General features: G+C 41.5%; 1 protein-coding gene across 1 annotated transcript in view; it reads right to left on the bottom strand.

Moving 5' to 3' along the window:
* The window catches only part of WDFY2 (WD repeat and FYVE domain containing 2), a 211489-nt gene extending 186206 nt beyond the window's left edge, over positions 1–25283 (bottom strand). The window contains exon 1 of the mRNA XM_075563489.1: positions 24950–25283. Within this exon, the coding sequence (XP_075419604.1) occupies positions 24950–25086 (137 nt within the window). The 5' untranslated portion in view covers positions 25087–25283. The remainder of the gene's footprint in view (positions 1–24949) is intronic.
* Positions 25284–26303: the final 1020 nt, after the last annotated feature.

Below are 26303 nucleotides of genomic sequence, written 5' to 3'. Positions count from 1 at the left end.
TTGAACAATCGGCACTGATTAGAAAGAACACCTTTGGGGAGTTTACAAAACAGAATAAACTAAGAACTAGACCTGAGGGTTTGCTCCAAATCAAATCTGCTAGAAGAAGGATAGCAAACTTTTGAGATGGAAGATCCAATCCTGTCCCTCACAATAATCTGAAATTATTGTTTGAGAGCCATAAATATACAAACAAATGAAATCACCCTTATCTGAATAATATTCTTTAATTTTTTTCCATTTTATTTTAGAGCCACAAGTAATTTGCTGAAAAGCCTCATATGGCTCCCAAGTTGCAACTGCCAACCGTGTGCTACAATCAGTTTAGCTTCTAAGATAAAGACTGGGTTGCCTAACGTACCATATAACAGAGGCATATATTTTGATTATAGTTTAGAAAGCAAGGTTACCACATGGGGCCTACTGACTAATGCTGAAATATGTCAACATAAAGATGGCTTTTGCTCACTATATCTTCATAGTAAAAGGCCTAATCATTCCATACCTATTTCACTCCAATAAAGTAGCACCAAACATATCTAATCAGCGAATGAGCTATCTGAGCATGTCAAGTGCTAGACAAGGGGTGCTTCAAAAAGTTCGTGGGAAATGGAATCAGAAGATGGTGGAATTTTCCCGTGATCTTTTTGAAGCCCCCTACTAAGAGCAGGTATCAAAAACAGTGCAATGAACATCAAGAAAAAAGAGCCAGTATTCATGACTCTCCTGCTACTAGAAATAACAGCCAATACAATCTGGGCTGCCTGCATTGTTACTTACCATCCTTTCTCTTACCCCTGCCCCTCCCCTCTCCATTTACAAGGCCATGCAGTCCTACAACATGATCCCACATCTGGACACAACTGTGGAATGGACAGCTAACCCTGGCTGAACCAGTAAGTCCCTTCCGGAGGAATTCCGGATCTGGTGCTGGGGCCCTGACCGAAATCTATTCCTGAGTATCCACACTGAGGTGTAATATTCAGGAGCAGCTGACAGCCATGTCCTTATAATAAAGGACTAAGCAAGAGGGAGGACAGCAGTCTGAGCAAGAGAGAAGAAAGCAGGTTCATAAAAACCAATGAGCAGCAGGAGGGGGGAGCGGGGAGGGAGGGGGGAAAAAGAGCACCTGATGCAAAGGGCTTAAGTGGAGAGCAAATGTTTTGAGAATGATTAGGAAAAGGAATGTACAGATGTGCTTTATACAATTGATGTATGTATATGTATGGATTGTGATAAGAGTTGTATGAGTCCCTAATAAAATGTTTAAAAAAAAACAAAACCCAATGAGCAGCAAGGAGGGAGGCCTCCAGGTTCTCCATGTGCTCTAGTCTCTACCTCTATTTCTCTGTGCCCTTGGATTCTGACTGGTACTGCAGTCTCCTGCCAGGGAAAGCCAAGCTGGTTTTTTATTCACAGTGCCAGAGAAACCTCAGAGACTTCCCAATTGTTGATCACTAGGATACAGTGGGTTCACAGAGTACTCTTCCCGTCTCACTGTAATCTAATACATAACAAAAATCTATGTTGTTCCAACAGACACCACTCCTAGTGTACAGAGATTATTTTAATGGTACCACACTGAAAAAATAGTTGACCTTATTGACTGAACATGACTACTAACTAATATGTAACAAAAGAATTCCTTATTAAAAACAATCATGTTAAAAGTCACAAAGCCAAAGATAAACAAACATGTTTGGTGCCTATGCCCAGTGAAGTGTGTAAGCAAATATAAAGCAGTGCTGAGGAAAGGCAGCCAGTAGAGGAGGTCACATTGAAACACTGTTGATCACCAGTTTAGTTTAACAAGAGAAAAGTTTATAATTGTTTAAAAACAGGAAGCACGAAGCAGTAATGAAATACAGGCGTTGGTCGATCAGTGATAGCATTCTCACCTTGCATACATTCAATTCCTGGATCATGCACCAAGGAACAACCACCTACTAGGAAAAAAGGCTTGATCTGTTTTTTGAAAATCAGCCCGTGAAAATCCTTTGGAACACACCAGTCTAATACTGTTGTGTCTCAGATTGCCACAAGTCAAGAGACGACTCCACGGACAAATGAGAAATGCTCAATCAGAGATCCATATCAGAACACAACTAAATTATGTTTCTTTCACAAATCTCAAAACCCCCAAGTGGGAGGGATGTTTAATGTACTTTTTTATTATAACTGCTAATATCTTTATTTACTGATTTTCAGTCACTATTCAGTTAGGGTATGGATTATATAATCACTATTAGTTTAAATTACCAAATAACTTTTAAGCTTAAAATTTTGTTTCTCTTGTACTATGATCATTTAACTCTAAAATTGTAGCACTCTCCTATTGTAATAACATATCAAGTAACAAAATTTCTGATTAGTTTTATCCTATTCTCTCTACAAACTCATCAGGTATTTATCAGCAGCATTAAAAGTTACCTTGCTTTTCCAATTCTCCATTTGTATTTCTTCAGAACTAGTACACAAAATCAACAGGCACCACACCTACGACTTGGGCTGTGATCCAAAAGATCGGCAGCTTGAAACCACCAGCTGCTTTTCGAGAAAAAGACTGGGCTTTCTTCTCTACAAATAGTCATGGAAGCTCACAGGGAAAGTTCTACCATGCCCTATAAGGTCACTATGAGTTGGCATCGACTCAATAGCAGTGAGTATTTTGGATTTGCAATAGCAAAAAGAAAGAATCGAAGTACCCGTCAACAGATGAAGGATAAGTAAAATACAGTATATACATACAAGGGAATGTTATTCAATGATGATGAGAAATGAGTCCCCAAACATCTTGGAACATGGAGGAAGCTGGAGGCTATTATGTTCAGTGAAATAAACTCATCATCACCAAAAAAAGAGCACCTACTATATGTGCAGGTATAGTGAATTATTTAATATGGCTCTCCTAGCCAAAGCCTCCAACGCCCACCAAATGACTTAGACCTACATGAGATTGGTAAAATGCTGGTGGAAGATACTGATAGGATGTACCTGTGGGTAACGTAACTGTGAACAGGATTCACTGGACCGCCATCCTGCTCTGTATTCAATGAGCATGCCCTCTGAAGGAGAGGTTGCTGCACAGTCAATCTAGTGATCTAGAAGAAGCTGCCACATCAAAGCAGCAGCAACAGCAGAGCCAGGAGGCAGAGCATGGAACAGAGTGTGGGCTTCCCAAGTCACACAACAAGTACAGCTGAATGCTTCCCCACCCCTACCCCCAGAGGCTAGCTTGTGGAGTGGGGTGCCTCTGGGCATTTACTTCAGGGAGCTGGGCTTGCTGACCCCTGCGCTTGAGATGAATGTCTTCCAGTTGAGGCTTACAGTGGTTCTTAGCAGACTCAAAAAATATTATAACATGTCTAGCTAAACAACGATACCCTGGACTTCCTTAATAAACCCTTTAATCGTGACTATTGGCTGAGTTCTGTGTAGCCATTGTGATGGATATTAGAACCTAAAGATAAAAATCAAAACCAACCACACTGCCACCCAGTCGATCTCAACGTACAGAGACCCTACAGGACGGGGCAGGACTACTCAAGTGAGTTTCCCGATGGTAACCCAGTATGGGCATAGAAACTCCTGTCTCTCCCTCTGAGCAGCGGGTGGCTTTGAATTGCAGACTTGTGGTTAGCCACTCAATGTGCAACCCCTACACTACTGGTGCTCCTTAACGATAAAGATTACTAATTGAACAGAACACCGTATGTTCTCATTTTTGTGAAATTACTTAAATATACTGAAACGTTAGGTGTTACCAATTATGGATGGTGTCGAAAGAGGAGGATTCGCTCTCTAATAAGATACTTGTTATTTTAGGTGGTGAGGAAGGTAACAGGATATAAAGGTGAAGTGGACACAGTGTGAAAAAGGTCAATGGTGTCACACAAATATACGTAAGAAAAAAGTACCTGCTGGGAATGGCAACAAAGGAACAAAAAGTGGGCACGTGAGCAGAAATCCTGGACATAGGCATACATGTGCTTTGGTGTTGGAAGGTGCCACAGAGTTGGTTCCAACCCCAGTGGCCCCGTGCACAACAGAATGAAACCCTGTCCGGTCCGGTCCATCTCCATCCCCCTGCCCCTCCAATTTACCAAGTATGCTCTCCTTCTGTGCAAGGCCTGGTCTCTCCTGACATGTCCAAGTGTGTAAGACCAAGTCTTGTCATCCTTGCCTCCAAGAAACACTCTGGCCATGCTTCTTCCAAAACAGATCAGCTTGTCCTTTTAGCAGTCCATGGTACTTTCAACATTCTTCTCCAGCACCACAATTCAAACACATCTATTCTTTAGTCTTTCTTACTCAATGTCCAACTTTCACATGCATCTGAAGCAACGGAAAATACCATGGCTTGGGTAAACTTTAGTTCTCAAAGCAATATCCTTGCTTTTCAATACTCTAACGATGTAATTCTGCAGCAGATTACTTTATGCATTGTCTTCTGATCTCTTGACTGTTACTTCAAAGAGTACTGATTGCGGAGCCAAGCAAGATAAAACGGTTGACAACTTCAATACTTTCTCTCTTTAACTGGATATCACCTATTGGTCCAATTATTGCGATTTTAGTCATCTTTACCTTGAGTTGTAATCCACGCTGAAGGCTGCAATTCTTGATCTTCATCAGCAAGTGCTTCAAGTCCTCACTTTCAGCAAGCAAATTGTATCATCTGCCTAACACAGGTTAATAAAACTTTCCTCCAATCCTGACACCACATTCTTCTTCATATAATCCGTTTTCTCTGTTTATTTGCTCAGCATGCAGATTAAACAAATTTAATGAGAGGACACAACCCTGACACACAGCTTTCCTAAATTTAAACCATGCAATATTCCCTTGCTCTATTCACACAACTACCTCTTTATCCACATACACATTCCCCATGATAACAAAGAAGTATTCTGGAATTCCCATTCTTCTCAAAGTTATCCATAGTTTGTTATGATCTACATAGTCAAATGCCTTGGCATAGTCGATAAAACACAAGTAAACATCTTTCTGGTATTCTCTGCTTCCAGCCAGGATCCATGTGACATCATCAATGATGAGCTTGTTACATATCCTCTTCTGGTATGTAATATGTGGGTTAGGTGTTGGACTGTTAAACTTAAGGGTGGCAGTTCAAACTCACCAACCACGCTCTAGGAATTAAGATGAGGCTGTTCCCATAAAGATTTGCAGTTTCAGAAACCCGATATAGTTTCTTAAGAGTCAGAACTGACTCCAGGGCAGTGGGTTTGGTTTGGAGGACAGGGGAATTTTAGCAGTAAGGAATCAGAAGGGGCCTAGTGCAAAATATAAAACCTTCAATGAAAGTCAAGTACTCTTAGAAAAGGATTAGCCTCATTTCAGTGATCCCTATAAACTACTCATGTCCCTTTAATAATCTCAAAATAATAAACCTTTTGTTCTGTGAATCAACACTTGAAAAATGTATAATCCTTCTGGTTCATTATTGGTATTGACATATACACCCAGATGAAGGTAACTCTTAAGATTAATACAATAATTAATTCAGAGTTAAGTAGAGGTGAAGACAGGCTAAGGAAAAAAATTTAAAATTAAAAAGCGTTCAATAGACCGTTTTTTAAAAGAAAAAATTTTAAATAAAAGCAAGGGATGGGACAAGGAAATATGTAGTCTAAGTAAAAAAAATTGTTAAGAGGGTTCGATTCCACACATGTATAAGTTTATTCCAAATACAATATGTCCCTGCCTACGGACAAATTCTCTTAGTAATATACAGGGACTTTAAAATAAATAGATAGCGAGACAGACAGACAAACAAACAAACAAACAAACAGGGACTTCAAAAAGTTCTTGGGAAAAAGTCCGTTACCTTTTAATTTCATATTTTGAATTTTTGATGCCACCTGGTATATTTCTTTTGTACGGCCTAAAAATGCATTTAAAGGATACTTTTTTGTGCCATAGAGATAAAATAAACAATTTTGAGATAAGAACTAATATCAAGTGATATCTGCCCAAATTATTGGAGCTTGGCAACGAGTGTATAGGAATGCTACCCCACAAAAAAACAAGTTTTTACATAGATCAAGTGTTTCTTTAGGAAAACTGGGAAAATCTCAAATATGAGTCAAGAAAGAGCTGCTTGTCAACTTCAGTAAATGAAGACATTGTGTCTGAAGCCCAGAAACTGGTGGAAGACTAGTCACTGATGAATAGCTACTGAACTTGGGATCTCACAGTTGTCATTTTCAATTTGAAGCCAGCAGCCCGGCCACTACAATATTTTAGCTCAACAGATGCCATAAGTATTGCATGAAGTATTGCATGAAGTATTGCAAGATCGGTGAGCTCCAAAAGGTCTTTCCATCCGTCTTTGAAACAAGATCAAAGTTCATGGAGATGCTTTTGTGGCACAAATGGTAACCAAGGATGGCTTGGATTTACCAAGATGATCCGGAGAGCAAGGTCCAATCGAAAGAGTGGATTCCGAGGGGTTCAGCTGGACCAGTTATATTCAAGGCAGAGAAAGCAGCAAAGATGGTTATGAAGGCTATTTTGTAGGGGCTTCCACAGGGCTTATCTTGATAGACTTTCTGATGGATTAGCTAGATTCGATAGTGAAGCACACGCCTGTACATGCACACATGCACACAAAGAGAGAAAAACATGTATCAAGAAAATGATATAGACAACATAAAGCAGGTAAATCTAGTCCAGTTCAAGTCCATGGGTCAAATGTTAAGCAGAATGCTTCTGATTCACTTAGCTGTGGAAGCTGATGAATCAAAAAGCAGGAAGATGAAGCAGCCAGACCACAGGCTGTAGAGTCTGAAGAGTCCAAGGTCAGCAGGTCAGAAGGCAAGCTGCTAATACGTTCCCCGGGTCAGCAAACAAGTCCAGGGATCAATAAGGCAGATACAGGAGCCAAAACCAGTGGGACGCAAACAAGCACTCCACAGCTTCTACTTGTACAAGAACTTCATCAGGGTCAACCCGACAACCCGACAAAAACTTCATCAGGGTTTTTACCCAAGTATCGAGTTGTATTCCCTGCTAATCTTATACCTGATTGGCTCCTCACAACAGATCCCCTGATCGAGCTGATGACAATGTGCTGGCTCACGTTGTGGGAGATTACTGGGCCTGAACTACTGAACCACTGAGAACACTGGCTGAGCCACGCTGAACAACCTCAACTACCACAGAGGACAGAGGGTAATTATGAGTGTCATTAGGAAGAATCGAAACAACAAAAACTGCATTTGTACGGAAGAAGGGCAGGAAAGTTGCAACAGGGAATTGTTTTCCATCACCACCTGCTCACTCTGGGGGTAGCATGAGGTGTCCTATGAGAACTTCTGTAGGAGACCTTACCACCTCCACTCTGTAGCCCTGTTCTTACCCTTTCCGAGGTCTTAATGATGCCCGAATTCAAAGAACTTTCAAAAGGAACATGATTTGAGTCCTCTGAGGATGATAAACTGCTATTTTGACATGGTATGAATCAAAGCACCAGAATGCTCTGGAAAAGAGTTAGATATCTGCAAGTACCTCGTGTGAAATATATAACCATAGATGAAGGATATGGTGAGAAACAATAACTTCTTATTTTTATATTTTTGTTTAGTAAAAATGTCTCTAATTTTAGAGGAATACTTTATGACTTATACTTGTATATTTACCTGCAGACAAACCCACACATTCCTCAGGATCCTCAAGTTGACTTGTCTGAGCCTCTTCCCCATACTGTTCTGAATCTGTTCAGAATGAGTGAACTTTACTTCTGCGGCCTCTGCCCTGTCCTAAGGTAAACCTAGAAAACCTACATTAAGTACATCCGATATGACATCAGAAACACCCAAATGGAAGCTCAATAAGAAAAATAAATGAGAAATGTCACACCACAGCAAAACTTCAAGCCGATCCAATCCATTCAAATATAATTCTTCCAACTATTCAGATTCAATAACTTGCCTCCTTAATTTTATCTTACCTGCTCAAGAAAAAGTATTAATTCTTCAAAATTGTCCATTTGAGCTTTGAAACGTAACCAGAACTTATTTAACTATTCTAATTATGTAAATTTTAAAACACAGTCATTTACGACATCATGTTTTAGCAACATCCAACAGCACATACACCTGTGGTCCCAAAAGCTGTCAAAGAATTCATTATGGACATAATCGGATATAGTGATGTAATAGCTTCCCGCATATAACGTGTCTCTTGTCCCATATACAGTGATTGCACTATCAAGCACATATTAGTACCCCACCCCCCCCCCAAAAAAAAACCCTCACTCTCATTGAGTTAATTCTGACTCATGGTGAGCCTATAGGACAGAGCAGAACTGCCTCTGGGGCTTCTGAGATGATAACTCTCTACAGAAGTAAAAAGCCTCATTTTTTCCAAGCAGAACAACTAAATTCTCAGCAGCTCAATGCATAACCCCACTACACTGTCCAGGCTCCTAAATACTGTTATAGTACATATGTAATCTATAATATACAAGAAGGCTTCAAAAACTTGGTGAAAAATAAAAATAAAAAATAATGAAGTTTTCCCACAAACTTTCTGAAGTACCCTATTGTGTAGCTTTATAATCATAAGCACCTGTTGTTGGCTTATGTATGTAATGTATTATATATTCTATATTTTAATATGAAATTTTTTCCTTACAAATAAGTTTATGGCATAACAGTATATACTTTGATTAAAGGCAGCACCATCAATTCTCATGTATCACATACCTCTTGAGTGATATAGTTATCTCCTACCTAATCTTCTATCAAGAATATTACAATGATATACATCATGACTCCCAAACTCAACAAAACCAGGGCTAGTGGATAGCAGAAGCAAGAAACAATGAGAAATATCCATTTGGAAGTAAAGCAAAAGGTTCTTCCCACTGCTATGAAGTGGATTCCAACTCATAATGACCCTACTGGACAAGGGAGAGTTGCCAAATTTTTTTTAGAAGTGGCCAAAGCCATCTTTCTCCTCTAAAGCAGCCGGTGGGTCTGAACCACAAACCAAATATGGAAAACCAGCAAATGCTACTGCTCACAATATGTGTACCTTCACAGTGTCCAAATCACACAACATCCTATTTCAGAGAACGTACCATAGTCTGTAAGTGACACATGACTGTATAATTAAATAAATTAGCCATTCCCAATGTACCAGCCTTCTCAAACAAAACTCACCTGTAAAATACCAAACAGGTAGTACTTTCCGAAGTCCAAGGAATGTCTGTGAATACTAACACCTAACTGCGATTCTGACAGCAAGACTTGGGAAAATCTTCTCTGTGAGGATAGTTAACTTGGGGGAAATATTAATCCATATCTACGAAACAAAAATTATAATTGTCCTCGAATAAAATTTTAGATATTAAATTTACCTTCCTTAAAATGGACACAAATCTTTAGCTATAAAAATATGCAAGGAGGAAAGTAAAACTGAAATGGACTTGGAGTCTTGTAACAAATAAGGTCATTTCAAACAATAACAAAAACAAGTAAAATATATATACAAGGAGGTACCCTTAAAAAATGGGAGTCCCCCTCACCAAAGCTATGTATTTAATCTTTTTTACAAAACAACCCTATTACCTTCAAAGTACTGTCCATTACACTTAATACATCTGTATGCTCTTACTCTCCTTGCATGAGTTACAAGGACTATAGAGAGAAGAGCCATATTAAGTAATTCCACTTCACTGTAAAATCATCAGAGCATCTAGTGAGTGTGAATCATTGATCTTCTGATTAGCAATGAAGATGCAACCAAGCTACCCCAGAGACAGGATTAAGAGGGGTAAGTATCAAACCACTTAAGGAGGGGTAGATACCATAACCAATATCTATCTTCATTTATACTTTAACTGTTTACAATATCGGGCTCTATTATAAAAAGATTCCTTATTGTTTAATGCATGTGCTCCCTCCTTTGAACTCCGTCTAGTGAGCGCTGGTGGCAGAGTGGTTACAAGTTGGGCTGCAATCCACAAGGTCAGCATTTCGAAACCATCCGCCACTCTGCAAGATAAAAAACAGAGCTTTCTGATTCTGTAAATAGTTACAGTCTCAGAAACTCACAGAGGCAGTTCAACCTTGTCCTATGGGTCACTATGAGTCAACATCTACTTGATGGCAATATTTTTGAGTTTGATTGACCCTTGTGTAATTGTTGAGATCATGGGTTTTCTGGTTATCTGTTTCTTCTTTTTTTTCAGTCTCCCAAATGCCAAAAAGAGCCCTCACAATACATTCAATAAAAGGAAAAGTACTGCCATTTAGATTTGAGGGGACATGTGAAGACATTTTGAGTTCCATGCTCTGTTTTCACACAGCAAGTAATATGGGCAGCACGGCCTGCACTCAGGTGAGTCTGGCTCTAAATGAGTAGAGCAAGAAAAAAGAGTTGTACAGTAAGGGGATTCAAGACTTTGCACATCTATAGCTTCCCATATGTCCAGAAAAGACAGCAATCTGGATTTTTATGCAAAATCCAGATATTTGAACGCTGGCAATCATTTCAAAAACTTCTAAAAACACCACTATGTAGATCACCCTAAATCTGTCTGCAAATAGATTTTAGTAATTGGTTGCATGTTTGCAATCCCCAGGCTTTCAGTAGATAATAACTGGGCTAGAGTTCCATCCCTATCCATGGAAGTGTATTACCCATGAAAGATACAAGGCCTTATTCCTCAGGAGATCGATAAGGTCAATGGGCACAGTTTTTCAGGACAAAAGAGACACACAGAAAAGAAAGCACATACCTCTCCTGATCCCTGGCCTTCCCAGACCCGGTGTGGAGACTGTAAAAGGATGACTTAATCTCACTCTTTACATTATCTAGAAAAGAGATACTGGGCTAAGAACTGCATTGACAAAGGAACAAAAATGCCAAAGGGTCAACCATGTACATCCAAACCAAACTCACTGCCATCAAGTTGATGCCAATTCTATAGGACAGGGTAGAACTGCCCCTGTGAGTTTCCAAGACTAACTCTTTATGGGAGTAGAAAGCCCAGTCTTTCTCCTGCACAGTTGGAGGAGAACTGCTGACGTTCCAGTTAGCAGCCCTATTCATAACCACTACACCACCAGGACTCCTTATAGATAGCCAAGGAGACCTTAAAAGAGTCAAGCTTTTAATGAAACCATCAAAACAAAAAAACCAAAACAAAATCTTACCTACTTAAGAGCCGCACTTTTGAGGACTAGTTGGTGAATGATCGATTCACTTAAACATAATCATAAAAAAATAATCACTGAACATCATTTGTGCTGTTCAAACATAATCTCTTGTAAGCATTATTCCCAATTTAGTGATGCAGAAACTGAGATTTTGAAATCACCTGGAGCAAAATTATTCCTTTCATATAATGGCAAGCAATCAAGAACCTGTCATTGGCTTCGATAACTAAAAGCACAGAACTGAAGAGCAAAGTGGTCCTGAACACACAGGCGGACTGTCACAGCCTGTTTAATGATGAGAACTTAATTATATGCTAAAGGCAATTTCATAAATAACTATAAAAGAAAATATAGGAGCAACAGATGGTAAAAAATAATCAATTAGCACATTTTAGAAAAATTAATTACTCTTGCTTCATCCAATTAAATACCAGAAAAGACAAAAGTTACCTTTCCATCAGGCTATAAAAATAGATGAAAGAACTGAATACTCACGGAATCTCTGAGCAAAGAGTGACTTTTACATATTAGAAGTGCTGAAAGACATTTCATTTATTATAAAAATGTGTACGATATGGGTTCATTAAAAAATGGTTTGTACGCCGGCCCCATCCAGAATTAGCCCGACCCCCACAATCGAAGGGAGTACCACCGAAAATGAAAATAGATCATCTGGTGTGGGAAAGGAACTGAGCCACCACACCACACCCAGAAGGAAGCTGAAGCAAAGGAGGGAGGAAGAACGGAGCGGAGCACACCTGGGCCCACCAAGCTCAGAAGACGATAGCCCGGCTCGAATGGCCCATCGTACAGGGAGGACCACACAGCTGGCCACACTGCGAGATGCGACATCCTGCACTGACCCATGGCCCTACACAGGACAGCACCTGAGACACAGTGGGGGATGTGCGACTGAGCTGACCACACCACACTGAGGCAAAACACTGGGGGCGCACAATGGAGCAGCGGGGGAAGCAGAGCAGGAGATCCCGAAGGAGTATAAAGGATGGACTTTGGGGCCAGGATGTGGCACCCCACCAGACTCATCCGGAAAACACTCCTAAAAGCCAACAAACAGACCTCGAACTACTAACAGAATTTTTTTTTTTGCTCTCTCTTTGTTTTGTTTTTTCTTTTTTTTCTCTTTTAAATGTTGTATGTCAGTGACTTTTTGTCTGTCAGCCTATCGGTGCTGCTGCTGTCAATGCCATGTTCTATTGTGCCACTTGGGTGCTGTCAAAGCCATCTGCATTTGTATGCACATATTACTATGTCAGCAGGTCCACCTAGATAAGATAGGCTGGACAAACAATGAGAGAAGAAAATAACGGGACCAACAGTCCCGGAGGGACATGAGAGCGTGGGAGGTAGGGGAAGGGAGGAGGTGTTGGCCAACAAAGGGACAAGGGAAAAACAAGTGGTTCAAAACAAGTGCCAGGGAGGGAGTGGGAGGACTGGTAGGGAGTGACCAAGGGCAAGGAAACTGAGAGGAACTACTGAAACCAGAATGAAGGCTGAACATGGTAGTGGGACAGGAGGAAAGCGTAAGGAAATAGGAAAGGAGTAGGAAGCAAAGGGCATACATAGAAGCCTAAATACAAACATGTACATATAAATATATTTATGATTATGGGAGAAATAGACCTGTGTGCATATATTTATAGGTTCAGTAGTAGGGTAGTAGGTGGACACTGGGTCTCCTTGCGCATACTCCCTCAATACAATAGCACCTTGCTCAGCTAAATGGTCATTCGATGATACCCACCTTCCCAACATGATCACTGAAGACAGACGTGTGCATAAGCAAACGTGGTGAAGAAAGCTGATGGTGCCCGGCTATCAAAAAGATAAAGGGGTCTTAAAGGCTTGTAGGCAAACAAGCGGCCATCTAGCTGAGAAGCAACAAAGCCCACAGAGAAGAAACACACAGCCTACGTGAATACAAGGTGTTGAACGGACCAGGTAGCAGACACCAAAGAACAAAAACCATCATTGTGTGATCACCTTCCTCACATACACTCTGAAGACGAATGTGTGCATAAGTAAATGTGGTGAAGAAGGCTGATGTTGCCTGGCTATTGAGAGATATAGCATCTGGGGACTTAAAGGCTTGAAAGTAAACAAGCGGCCATCTAGTCCCAAGGCAACAAAGCCCACATGGAAGCAGCACACCAACATGTGTGATCATGAAGGGTAGAGGGAACCAGATTTCAAACAACAAAGGCTGGGGTGGGGGGGAATCACATCACTGTGAATGAGGAGAGTGTGTGATGGGGACCCAATGCCCATCTATAGACAGCTGGACATCCCTTGCAGAGGGGTAGTGGAGAGGAGATGAGTCACTCAGGGTTCAGTGAAGCAACAATGAAACTCAAAACCTTCCTCTAGTTCTTGAACGCTTCCTCCCCACCAATTATCATGATCCCAATTCTACCTTGCGGACCTGGTTAGACCAGGGGATACACAGTGGTGCAGTAGGGATCTGGAAACACAAGGAATCTAGGATGGATGAACCCCTCAGGACCAGCGGTGAGAGTGGCAACACCGGGAGGGAAGGGGTTATAGAAAGGGAGAACCGATCTCGGGGATCTACATGTAACCTCCTCTCTGGGGGATGGGCAACAGGAAGGTGGGTGAGGGGAGACACCGGGCAGTGTAAGATAAGATAAAATAATAATTTATAAATTATTAAGGGTTCATGAGGGAGCAGGGAGCTGGGAGGGAGGGGAAGGCAAAAAAGGAAAATGAGCTGATTCCAGGAACCCAAGTGGAAGGCAAATTTTGAGAATGATGAGGACAACGAATGTATAAGGGTGCTTTACTCAATTGATGTTATGTATGGATTGTGATAAGAATTGTATAAGCCCCAATAAAATGAAAAAAAATGGTTTGTAAGCAAAAACTAAAAAGGCAAAGTATAGACTATCTCTGGATATATGACAGACACAGGATTAATATTTTTACTATATAAAAGAGAATATATGGGCAAGAACTGTTAAAGACCAAAAGACTTCACGGAGTAAATGAACAAAGAATTTAAAAGTCATCAAAAGGAGGGAGGGGAAAAAATGAGGAGCCAATGCCAGGGGCTCAAGTAGAAAGCATATGCTTTGAGAATGATGGTGGCAGCAAATGTGCAAAGGTGCTTGACACAATGGGTGGATGTGTGGACTGTGATAAGCGTTGTATGAGCCCCCAATAAAATGATTAAAGAAAAGAAAAGGATGATGGCAACATATGTACAAATTTCCTTGACACAATGGATTGCTGTAAGTGCTGTAAGAGCCCCAATAAACAAACAAACAAACAACACCTTGAAAGCAGAATATGCCTTGCTCATGATGGGAGGTCCAGTGCCAAATAGTTAGGTACACTCATTAAGTAAGTATGAATGAAAACTGAAGGAAAAGAAAAGACACATACCTCAAGGGACTTCAAAAAGTTTATAGAAAAATGGAATTAAAAGGTAATGGAATTGGATTTCGGAGACTAACTCTTTACAGGAATAGAACGCCTCATCTTTCTCCTGAGGAGCTGCTGGTGGATTCAAATGCTGAACTTGTGATTACCCTTCCAGTGCTTAGCCTAAGTTTTTTATAGGAGGCTATCTGCTCCCATAAAGGTTTAAAGTCTCAGAAACCCAAAGAGGCGATTCTACTCTGTACATAAGGCCACTGAGTCGGAGCTGACTCAGGCCAGTGGCTGTGTTTTGTTGGCTGGTTGTTTTCATGCCCCTACTCCATGGCAGTGGGTTTCCTGCATTACATCTTACATTCTACATAGGACTTGCTTTGTTGAAGGCTACTGTTTCCACTGAGAGCTTCAATTCCTTTCAGTCCTCCTCTGTCCACGCTCCCACACTGTATGGGCACAGCAGATGCCAAAATCCTGCCCCGTCCTGATCAGATGAGGAACTCTAAGGCTGAGTGCTGAAAGGGTCTAGGAGATGCCCAAGAGCAACCGCTTCCATCTGCTCCCAGAAAAGGTACATAAGAGCTCAATTGATGTATGTATGGCAGCCTACATAAAGCAGCCTTGCCTAACAAGAGACCAGGAAGCTACTTTACCCCCCCGTCTTTTTTCAGTATTATTTATCAGTTTTTTACACTTCTAAATTAACTTTTATTAATGACTAAATGAAGAGTTTGAATAAGTAAACCCTCTGACCTGAAAGAGAGAGAGAGAGAGAGAGAGAAAGAAAGAAAGAAAGAAAGAAAGAAAGAAAGAAAGAAAGAAAGAAAGAAAGAAAGAAAGAAAGAAAGAAAGAAAGAAAAGGTCAAAAGTGTTTGCCTAAGTTGAGCAACGTAAGTTGGTTTCACGTGAGGAAATTCTCGGTGAATTGTTGCATTCTCCTGGGAGAACAATTCCTTCACAAACAACCAAGGGTTGCCTCTCTTTTATTACCTTTCTAATAAACAGGCTAAGGAAGAGCTTAGTTTGAGAGTCAGTTTCGTTTCCAGTAAGCATACACTAAAACATAATTTAGATGGATATTCCATATAGTAACAGATCCCTATTTGAAGTCAGTACTGATTTCTAAATGTGACTGTTTTAATATTCCAAAAGACGTTGGTTATGTTGTGGTTGTTGTTGTTGTTTTTAATGGCACCAGGGCAATTCTCAACAACAAAGTCTTTCTATCACTCACAGCACGATGCAAAGTGAAGAGTCATGGAAAGATGTCATCCGAGTCAAAATGCTTCCTTTAACATCTTTTCATTCTGTTTAATTGGAAATGATTTGATCTACAGTCCCCCAGCTAATAAAAGCCTCGAGTTTAACCCATCTGTCTTTGTCAAAGTAAGCTTAGTTGCGCTGGAGGTTAGATAGCTTGTCAACATGGCAATCATTGGTTTCAGGAGAGTAAGAACTGCTACTTTCAAAATGTGCTCGACACGATGGGTGTATGGACTGTTACGAGAGCTGTAAGAGCTCCCAACAAAATGATTAAAAATAAATACGTACATCGAAAAGAATTGCCACTCTCACATGTCCCATCCTGCTGCAATATCCAGATGAGTAGTCACTGATAGAGATGTACTGGACAAAATATGGTTTAACTATATGAATCAAGTAGGAAAATCAGAGCCATCAGAAGCCAGTAAGCTTCCTTGGAACAAGTTTTTCATAGTGATCCTTTCTTAAAAACTCCATCTGTATTCTGTATTTTAGAGAGATAGAGGCTGACTCCTTCCAGACAGATTACTGGTTAAAAAAAAAAGAAAAAAGATTGCCTCATATTATAAATTTAGTGTAAGGGCTAATGTTTAGCAATCATATGGGACAAATTCTCTCTTTGAAGACTTGAAACACATTAATTACCACCACCATGTGATGGAGCTCAAGTCCATGGCTGAACATTTTGTTATATTCCCATCAAAAATTAGCTTAGATGGGGGTCTTTAATTGTGCTGATTTCTGACTTCACAATATCCCTTTAAGGAGTTCCTCGTGGTGTCGAACAGATCAGGTATCAGGCATCAAGGAACAAAAAATCGCATCACTGTGAATGAGGGGGAGTGCAGACTGGGGACCCAAAGTCCATCTGTAAACAACTGGACAGCCTCTTCCAGAGGAGTCCCAGGAGACAGGCCAGTCAGGGTGCAGTGTAGCAATGATGAACCATACAACTTTCTCTAGTTCTTAAATGCTTCCCCCGACCTCCACCCCACTATCATGATCAGAATTCTATCTTTAAAACCTGGCTGGACAGGAGGATGTACACGGGCACACATAGGAACTAGAAACACAGGGAATCCAGGACAGCTGAACCCCTCAGGACCAGTGGTGAGAATGGCGATGCCAGGAGGGTGGAGGGAAGGTGAAGGAGACAGGGGGAACAGATTACAAGAATCTACATATAACCTCCTCCCTGGAGGACGGACAGCAGAGAGGTGGGTGAAGGGGGACATCGGATGGTGTAAGATATGACAAAATAATAATAATTTATAAATTATCAAGGGTTCATGGGGGAGGGAGGGGAAAACTGAGGAGCAGATACCAGGGGCTCAAGTAGAAAGCAAATGCTTTGAGAATGATGAGGGAAACAAATGGACAGATGTGCTTGACACAATGGATGTAAATGTGGAATGTGATAAGAGTTGTATGAGCCCCAAATAAAATGATTTAATAAAAAATAAAAAGAGATTTTTAAAAGTTCTCAACTTTCAGATCTATGCTTGCACGAGAAAGACATGAGCTTCCATTAAAATATTTTTGATGCAGCTGTTACGAAATAAATGATACACAGAATTTCATTAGCGGCTCAACTAAGCTGAACCAAAGTCAATTAGTGAAACTAATGATTGAAGAAAGCGAACTGACTGAGATCGGTGTCAATTCACAATAAGCACCAGTGGTAAAACAGTGTGAGGACTCATAAAATGAGAGATGTTAATTTCACATGTCTTTTTAAGAAATAGTCAAGCAGTCAAAGGAGGAGAAATGGGCCTTAGAGATTCCCAAATTGGATTATGACCCTGGCCTAAAGTAAGTTTCTCTCTGATTCTACCTCAATTATCTTTGCTCATGGAAGCTAAATCTGTCCCGAGGTCCATTCATTTTAAACAAATGATGAATCTGCTTTACCTAATTTAGTCAGTAAACATACACTGCCTATTTCCTATGTGATAGGCAATGTTAATCAGGTTTACTGATATGGAGGTTCTGCCCTCAGAGAACTTACAAAGAACACAGCTTAAAATCGACCTATTAGAAAGTCAAAATTTTAAAAGGCAGCTGCTCAAATCATTCTCCTAAATTTTTGCACTTAAAGAGGTTTCAAGAATAGGTTTTCCCTATCGTGGTTATACCCCTGGAGACACAAATTTTCCAGAACCACCCAGAACTTAACACAGTAATCATGGAAGACTTCAGAGAAAACTACATGTTTAAAAAAAGAAAGAAAACTACCTGCTTCCCTGTTCTGTACACAAGATAATCAGGCTAGTATCATATTATCAAATTAAAAATGAAACTAGAAATCTTCTTTGCTTCTTGTCATAGACTGTTAATAACGATCTCTGTCTTCCATTCTGGACAAATACATAGTGCCCAGTCCTGCGCATGGGATGGCTAAGAGTCAGCACCGACTTGACGGTTCCTAGCAAGTATACACAAGATATTGTTGAATTTTGTTCATTGCATTCTTTCCATTCAAATGATCGCTGCCTCGGATTAAGCAATTTATGCATTTAACTAACATTTATTGAGTACCTACTGTATGCCAGTTCTAGGCCTGGAGCAGTATCTGACTACGTAGTCACGTATAATCTCACTCTGCCTCTCTTTTACAAGGATCCCTGTGATTTACACTAGGACTACCCGGGTAACCCTAGATAAATGGTCCATCTGAAGATGCCCGGTGTAAGCCTATCTGCAAAGCTTCTTTCACCATTGGTGGCAGTGTGTTTAAAGGTTTGGAAGACTAGGGACCTGAAAATCTGGGGGGCTATTATTCAGCAGGAGGGCACAAGAGTAAGGAAATAACTTTCAGAGATTGTTCCATCAGGGTGACGCAAACATGACATCTTCGAAGTCAGGTTGCCTGGGTCCTCCATCATAGCTCTGTACCATTAGGTTCTGTAATCGCTTTTTAAAAATAGATTAAAATATATATTATTGTGAATTAGGTGAAGACCTGGAGAGGTAATCATCAGTTTTACATTGAACAATTTTGTTTCAACTCACCCACTGCAATCCCCTCAAGTGTACCTCATTCCCTGTTTTTCCTGTTTCCACCCCTCTTTCTTTCCTAAGTCTCTGAACTTGGTGCTTGAGTAAGTGGTGCCCTTTTGATGTTAAATAGTTGATTATTCTAACACAGGGGTGAGTTCCCTTTCAGACCTGAGGGGTGACTAAGGGCCATGTTCTCAGTGGTCCTACAAGTCGCTATCCAACCTGTAAGCCAGGGTTCTTCGAGGATTTTGAGTTCTGTTTTATATTTTTCTCCCATTGTAACCACGGCCTCCTACAGGGACCCTTTACAGAGCACTTGGTAGTGGTAGTTAAGCCCCATTTAGTTCTTCCTGGTCTGAGGGGTGTCAAGACAGGTTTGTGCGGTCCACTAGTCCACTGAAGGAATTGTTCATTTATTTCTTTCATCATGCTTCTTTCCTGCAGACATTGATACTAAACCTTAGAGAGTATGGTTTGCTTCATTAAATAATTGATGATCAATTCTAGTTTCTAAAATTTCCCTCCACTAAATGGTGAACTCTCACAGTGACCCTATAAGACAACAAAGAACTGCCCCTATAGATTTCCAAAGATGTAAATCTTGATGGAGCAGAGCCTCGTCTTCCCCCCTGGGTAGGAGCAGCTGAGGGGTTCAAACCGCTGCTCTTGCAGTTAGCAGTGCAACACATAATGAGTCCAAATCGATCAATGGCAGCAGGCCAACATGATGAACGACTTGAGAACAGAGACCTTGTCGAGTTCACCAGGTTTGTGTGCACACATTTCTGGCTCATGCTAGAAACTCGGTGAGGCAGTGCATAACCTTTCAAGCCTGCAGCTTTTGAAAAAGCTCCCAATCCAATCATGATCCCTCCAGTGTACACTTGTCCATATAGGGCTTCCATAGGTTCTCGTAAAGCTCACTCAATAAGTATTAAACGTCTACATTAATTGATTAAATAGCTCCATTACTTTCAGAAGCAAGCACAACAAAAAGTAGATGAACTGCTGATACAAATGATGTTTGTGGAGGGCCTGCTATGTGCCAAGAGCTAAGACAGACGCTAATGATATTACAATGATTAAAACAAGCACAGCTCCTTACTGGGCTGATGGGAAAAAGAAACAGACATATAGTATCTATAGTGCTGTTTAAAATAGAAAATGTTAAAAGAGTTTTCAAAGGTATAGATAAAGAGCTGTTGGGGTCAGAGGTCAAAAAAGTAGCCCCGAGTTTTGTAAGAACTTACAGAATACTATCATTCAGTCATGCCATTACCCTGTGGACCATAACAAATTATAGCCTTGAGAAGAATGGGAATCCCATCACATTACACTGTGCTCCTTAAAACGTGTACATGGATCAAGGTGCAGTTATGTGAACAGAAGAAAAGCATACTACGTGGTTTAAAATCAGGAAATGTGTGTGTCTGGGTTGCATCCTCTCACCATACTTATTCAATCTGTATGCTAATCAAATAATCACAGAAGCTGGATTAGGTAAGAAAAGTGTGGCATCAGGATTGGAGGAAGGTGTAGTGTATTAACAACCTGTGCTATGGAGATAACATAGCCTTGCTTGCTGAAAGTGAGGAAGATTTGAAACACTTGCTGATGAAGATCAAGGGCGACGTCTTCAACATGGATTACAACTCAATGTAAAGAAAAACAAAATCCTCACAACTGATAACATCTTGATAAAGAGAGAAAGGACTGAAGTTATCAAGGATTTCATCTTACTCGGATCCATAGTCAGTGTTCATGGCAGCAGCAGTCAAGAAACCAAACAATGCATTGATTGCGTAAATCTGCTGCATAAGACCTCTTTAAAAGTGTTGAAAAGCAAGGATGCTACTTTGAGGACTTGGGTGTGCTTGACCCAAGCCATGTTTTTTTCAATAACCTCATCGGCATGTGAAAGTTGGACACTGTATAAGGAAGAATGAAGAAGAATCAATGCATTTAAATTATGTTGGTGACGAGCGACTGGACAGCACCTAACACAGTGGTTCTCAACCTTCCTAACACCGCGACCCATTCACACAGTTCCTCATGTTGTGGTGACCCCCCCAACCATAAAATTATTTTTGTTGCTACTTCATAACTGTCATTTTGCTACTGTGATGAGTTGGCTGACCCTTGTGAAAGGGTCGTTCGACCCCTCAAAGAGGTTGCAACCCACAGGTTGAGAACCGCTGATCTAACAACATTATTCAGTAATAGACACATTATAAGTGATTTCAAAATTACTAGCTGCTACCACAGGTGGTTAAAAGTAATGGTTTATATAACACTGTTCTACAGTCACTTCAAATCTATACACACTCCTACAAGAGTGCTCAGTGAACCCCAATGAAAAAAAGTCCAGAAAAGGGTGATGAGTAGGCCTGTCTTTGAGAAGGGGGTTATACCTCCGTTGGTGAGTAAATCAGGTGCAGTAACCTGCCACTGGGAAAAATGCCTAACATTCCTTACGTAAGCCACACCAATCGGAAACTACAGCCAGTATTCAGTTCCTAATTGGGTGCTTTTGACCTGTTTTCCATCCAGCCCTTGGTGACCAAGGTGTCATGTTAAAGACAACCAGGATTTAGACTCGTCTTTTTGAGGTTCACATATCCTTCACAGGTCCTACCAAGACTATTGAAAACACCCTGAGCAAACTGCACTTTATCTTAAACTTACTTGTAGCTCATTTTTGGAACTAAATAGTCCTCGCACTTAAGGCTGAAACTCCTTAGTGTGAGAAGAAGCAGATGACTGCTATCCCAGAGTTATGGATTTGGAGGTCAATGGTCTTTGGTTCGGCTCTCTAGCTTGAGGGTACTCAATGATCGGTGACTTGGAACTAGCATATTAGCTTTTGTGTTCTCTTTGACTTTTTATGACATGTCTTAGTCTAGCAGGCCTAAGTCTGTCTTTGTGAAGGAGGTTTACTAAAGTTCTGGCCTATATCCATCCCTCATTGTTTGCATAAATCGTGTCCAGTCACTTGAAATTTTTATCTATACAGGTCAACAATCCTAGTATTTTTATCTAAAAAGCTGTTCCATACATCAACAGAATTAGTACATACCCATGGGATGATGTATATTGTTCCCAAATAAAAGGATAATGATATCTCTAAAGTGAACCAAGGACATACATAAACCATAGATACATGAATGGATTTTGAGCTCATACTTAATTGTAGCCCAAATGTAAGAACAACTAGTTATGACATGGCCCTCCTCAATGCATGTCCTCGTGAAAAAAAATCACTGAAGATATCTGTGCTATAGCAAATGTGAACAAGAAATCAGACGGTGCCCTGGCTATCAGAAAAGAAATTGTGTCTGGGATCTTAAAGACCTATCTTAAAATAAGCAACCATCTAAGTGAGGTGATAGCTAAATCCACATGGAAGAGCACACCAGCCTGTGCGATCCAAGACTGCAGGAGTGAATGGATGGTATTAGCGCTTAAATTCTGAGCACCTAGTTTGCAAAAGGCTATGAATGATGACAGTAGAAGCCCAAATCAATTTGCATATTCACCCCATGACTGAGCCTTCGGTGGATCTCCTGTGATCATTAACCAGGGACGTGAGTAACCTTGCTATCAGAAGGTGCACTGGAAAGTGAACTCCTGCAGATGTTGGGTTAAAATTTAACACCTTATCCTTTGTTCTCCCTTTTGACCCACTTTTAATTTGCTCTAGTTTTGTTTTCTGTTAGTTTTCCAACTGGTTTTTCTGTTTGTTTGTGTGTTTGTTTATCTGTGTTTTTATGAGATTTTTTTGTTTCTGTGTTTTTGTATGTTTTTCTTTATATGAAATATAGGATAGGTACCTCTCTAGAAATAGTAACTAGATTAATATTTTCTTGGTGTTATGGCAGGAGAGACTGGGGAGCTAATGAATACAAGAAAAAAGAAAATGTTCTAAAAGTGATTGTGGTGATACATGCACAACTCTAATATGTTCACACTATTGAAATGTATGATATGTGAATTATATGTCAGGGCTGTGACCTTTCAGAAGCAGATTGTCAGGCCTGCCTCCCAAGACACCTCTGAGTGGGTTCAAAATGCCAACCTTTGGCCAATGGCCAAGCACTTAACTGCTTGTATTCTGATACTGAAAAAATGAATACTCCAGGATTTCTGTGTGGGTCTTGTTCATTTAACATTAATTCTCCATAATAAATTTATATTCTTTACATTGTTAACTAAGAAAATGAAAATTAAGCCAGGTATTTCTAAGCACCCTGGTGGCACAGGTTATGCATCAGCTGCTAAACACGAGACTCAAACCTAACACCACTATGGGAGAAAGATGAGTTTGTCTGCTCCCATAAAGATATGCAGCCTCAGAATCCCTTAAGAAACAGTTGTACTTTGTCTTATAGGATCACTCTGAATCTGAATGGGTTCATTGGTCGTGAGTTGGTTGGTTGGTTTTCTCTCATATAGACCACTTCAACATTTCTGAAACACGCCCCACTGAACTCATCATTCCTGCAAGGTAAACACACTGGAATGGGAATCAGGAGACAAGGAATTAATATTGGCTCTCTCAACAAGAAGTGAATGTGGATGGTTAACATATACCCTCTCTGACCCAAATTTCCTTGTCAGTAAAATCAAGCATTAGAGAAAATAGTCTCTACTACCCCTTTCAACTCAAAGAAAAAATTACTACTACCTCTACTCCCAAATCACAAACCTAAGAAAAAAATGCCAAGACTATTATAAAAAGAGTTTAAGTTTAACTATCTTTTCCTTTCCTGATTTGATTTAATGAACTTAGAGATGTCCTAGAAGAGGTTAAATCATTTTATCCCTAGTAGCTACAGCCTGGGAAAGAGATGTCAACAATATCTTTCTTTAAAAAACAACTTAATTTGGGTCGAGAAGCAGTATCTACAATAAGAATTTTCTCTCTTGAAATATTAAACTCACATAAGCCTTCTTTCAGTCATGAATTTCTTCAGCTCATTACTGACTGCTTGCCTTTGGTGTAGGTCTACAGTGTTTTCCATTGAATCTATATAGGTAATGAATCAAATGCCATTTGTATCAAGTGTGATGTCGATAAGATTATATCATTAATATACTCAAGTAAAACTGTAGGACCTAAAATATAAAAGGCAAATGTTTTAAGGCCACACTGTATCTAAAAGAATGAAATGGCTATTCAGATAGTAATGAATATTTTCTTGCTTTACGTCTGTACTTTTGAGTCACACGGGAAAAAATTAATCTCTACGAGAATATGATTTGAAATCAAATTAAGGAAGCCTATGTTTTCTGCGAAGATAGTTCTTTTTTAAAAAAAATTATTGCTAGTAAGTGACTACTACCTTCAGCTAGCATTCCTCTCTGGAAATTAGCATTGCCAGCCTTAAGTTTGCATAGTAGAGACATTTCAGTTGAAGCCACACAGTTATTGTTTGAACGCAGGAGAATGCTGAAGGCAAAGCATCTAGCTCCACTTTGCAAAGTAAGCAAAGTAGAGTAAAAAGAAAGGAAGTTGGCAAAGGAAAGGCCCTCAAGAGCTACTTGCAATATTGGTTCTGCATGTTCCAGACACTTCCCTTGGAATAAAGGAAAAGAGATAGCACCCTCAGAAGCCCAAGTTATTCTTCTCACAAGTTCCAATATGCACAACACTCTTCGTAAGATCCAGTGAGGGCGTCTGAGAGAAGGAAACTGGCATTTGCTTTCTCAACTTGGAGCCCTAAGAAGCCTAGAGGACCCCAAAGAGCCTTGTCTGGTAAAGGCTGCTCAGAGCATCACCGGCACGCACACACCTCCAGGCCAGGGCGGCTCCGCCCTCTCGCTCCCGGCGCTTCCAGGACGGGTCTCGAGGACCGTGTCCCGCGCACCGGTAGCCGGGGCCACTCGGACTCGGGGCCGGCAGTGACAGCGGCGCAGGCTGGCTGGCAGCACCGCCAGGATGCGCAGTGCAAGACTCCAGGAGGCGGGTAGACACGTCTCACGCCGGCACTCGCGTGGACCCAGAGGCTCAGCCTCCAAAGCTACGCGGGGCAGCTGCCGGCCCGGCCCGCCCCTCGTCCAGGCAGATCGCCAGCGGTCCCTACCTGTCCTCCGAGACGCTGATGACGCCCTCCTCCTTGGGCACGATCACGGCCATATTCACCACCTCCTGGGACCCCTCGACCCGCTGCAGCAGGATGGGCTTGCGGGTCAGCGCCTTGGGCTGGATCTCCGCCGCCATCGGAGGAGGGGGCGCGGCGAGGCCAGGCTACCGAGAGCGCTCGGGAACCAGCACGGGCTTCGGGTGGCCGGAGCGGGACGCCAGGGACCTGCGCTCATAGCCTGGCGCTGCGGAGAACAAATCTGGGCTGCCGGACTCGGGCACAGCCACCGCCAGAGCCCCAACCCCGGAGCCCGGAGCCAAGGAGGGGGTGGAGAGCGGGGGGCGGGGCCGGGGGCGGGGCCGGCCTCCGGGGGGTGCCCCGCTGGTGGGCGCGAGGGCGGTAGCACTTCCGGGAGGGTGGTGCAGGAGGGGGAGGAGGAGCTCGAGGAGGAGGCGGGGTTCTGCGGACACAGTGCGCGTGCGTCCGTCAACTACCCTCTTTCCAACCAGGCCCTGCGCAGGGCTTCAAACCCTGCAGCGGTGACGTTAGGACGCACGTGACGTCCATCCGCCTCCGTTTAGAGTTCTTATTTGCTGCCTCCACAACGAAGTCTGAGTCCCCTCCTCTGCACTATGCTGCAAACGGGCGTGTTTGCTCGCTCCTGGTATACACTCCCTGGGAACGCGCTTCACATAGGCCCCCGTCCCCTCCGGATTTCCTAAAAAGGGGATGGAGGGCCCTCAGTGCCATTGAGTCGATTCTAACTCGTAGCTGTGCTACAGGATAGACTAGATCTTTACAGGATTATATAGCCTTATCGTTCTCCCGCGGAGCAGCCGGGGGATTCAAACTGCTGACCTTAGAGTCAACCCTAATTCACTAAAGCACCAGACGCTTCAGGTGGTGGGAGTGAGAGACCAGCTACGCAAGTGGGAAGGAGAGGCGTTGGGAGGTGACTGGGCATGCGCAAGGTTTACCTGTCGTTAGCTTCTTTTAACAATGAAGCAATGGATATGTTCCCAGCATGCACCCGACAATGGCCCTATGGCCTCCTGGGAGTTGTAGTTTCCTAGTACCTCTAGGACTACCATGACCTATCGCTCCTATCAGTTGCGCCCCGCCCATGGTTGCAAGCTGCTGCTCAAAAAATGTCGAACCTGGAGCAAGGAAAGAAGAGACTATTCCTAGCTAGCAGGGAGTTTAGATATCGTCAGTCTTCTCATTTTCTTTCTTTTTTTTAAATCGTTTTATTAGGGGCTCATACAATTCTTATCACAATCCAAACATACATCAATTATGTAAATCACATTTATACATTCATTGCCCTCATCATTCTCAAAACATTTGCTCTCCA

The sequence above is a fragment of the Tenrec ecaudatus genome, chromosome 11 (assembly GCF_050624435.1).
Source record: "Tenrec ecaudatus isolate mTenEca1 chromosome 11, mTenEca1.hap1, whole genome shotgun sequence".
Taxonomy (NCBI): Eukaryota; Metazoa; Chordata; class Mammalia; order Afrosoricida; family Tenrecidae; genus Tenrec; species Tenrec ecaudatus.
The sequence above is the reverse complement of the archived record's forward strand: the minus strand, read 5'-3'. Positions and strand labels throughout refer to the sequence as shown.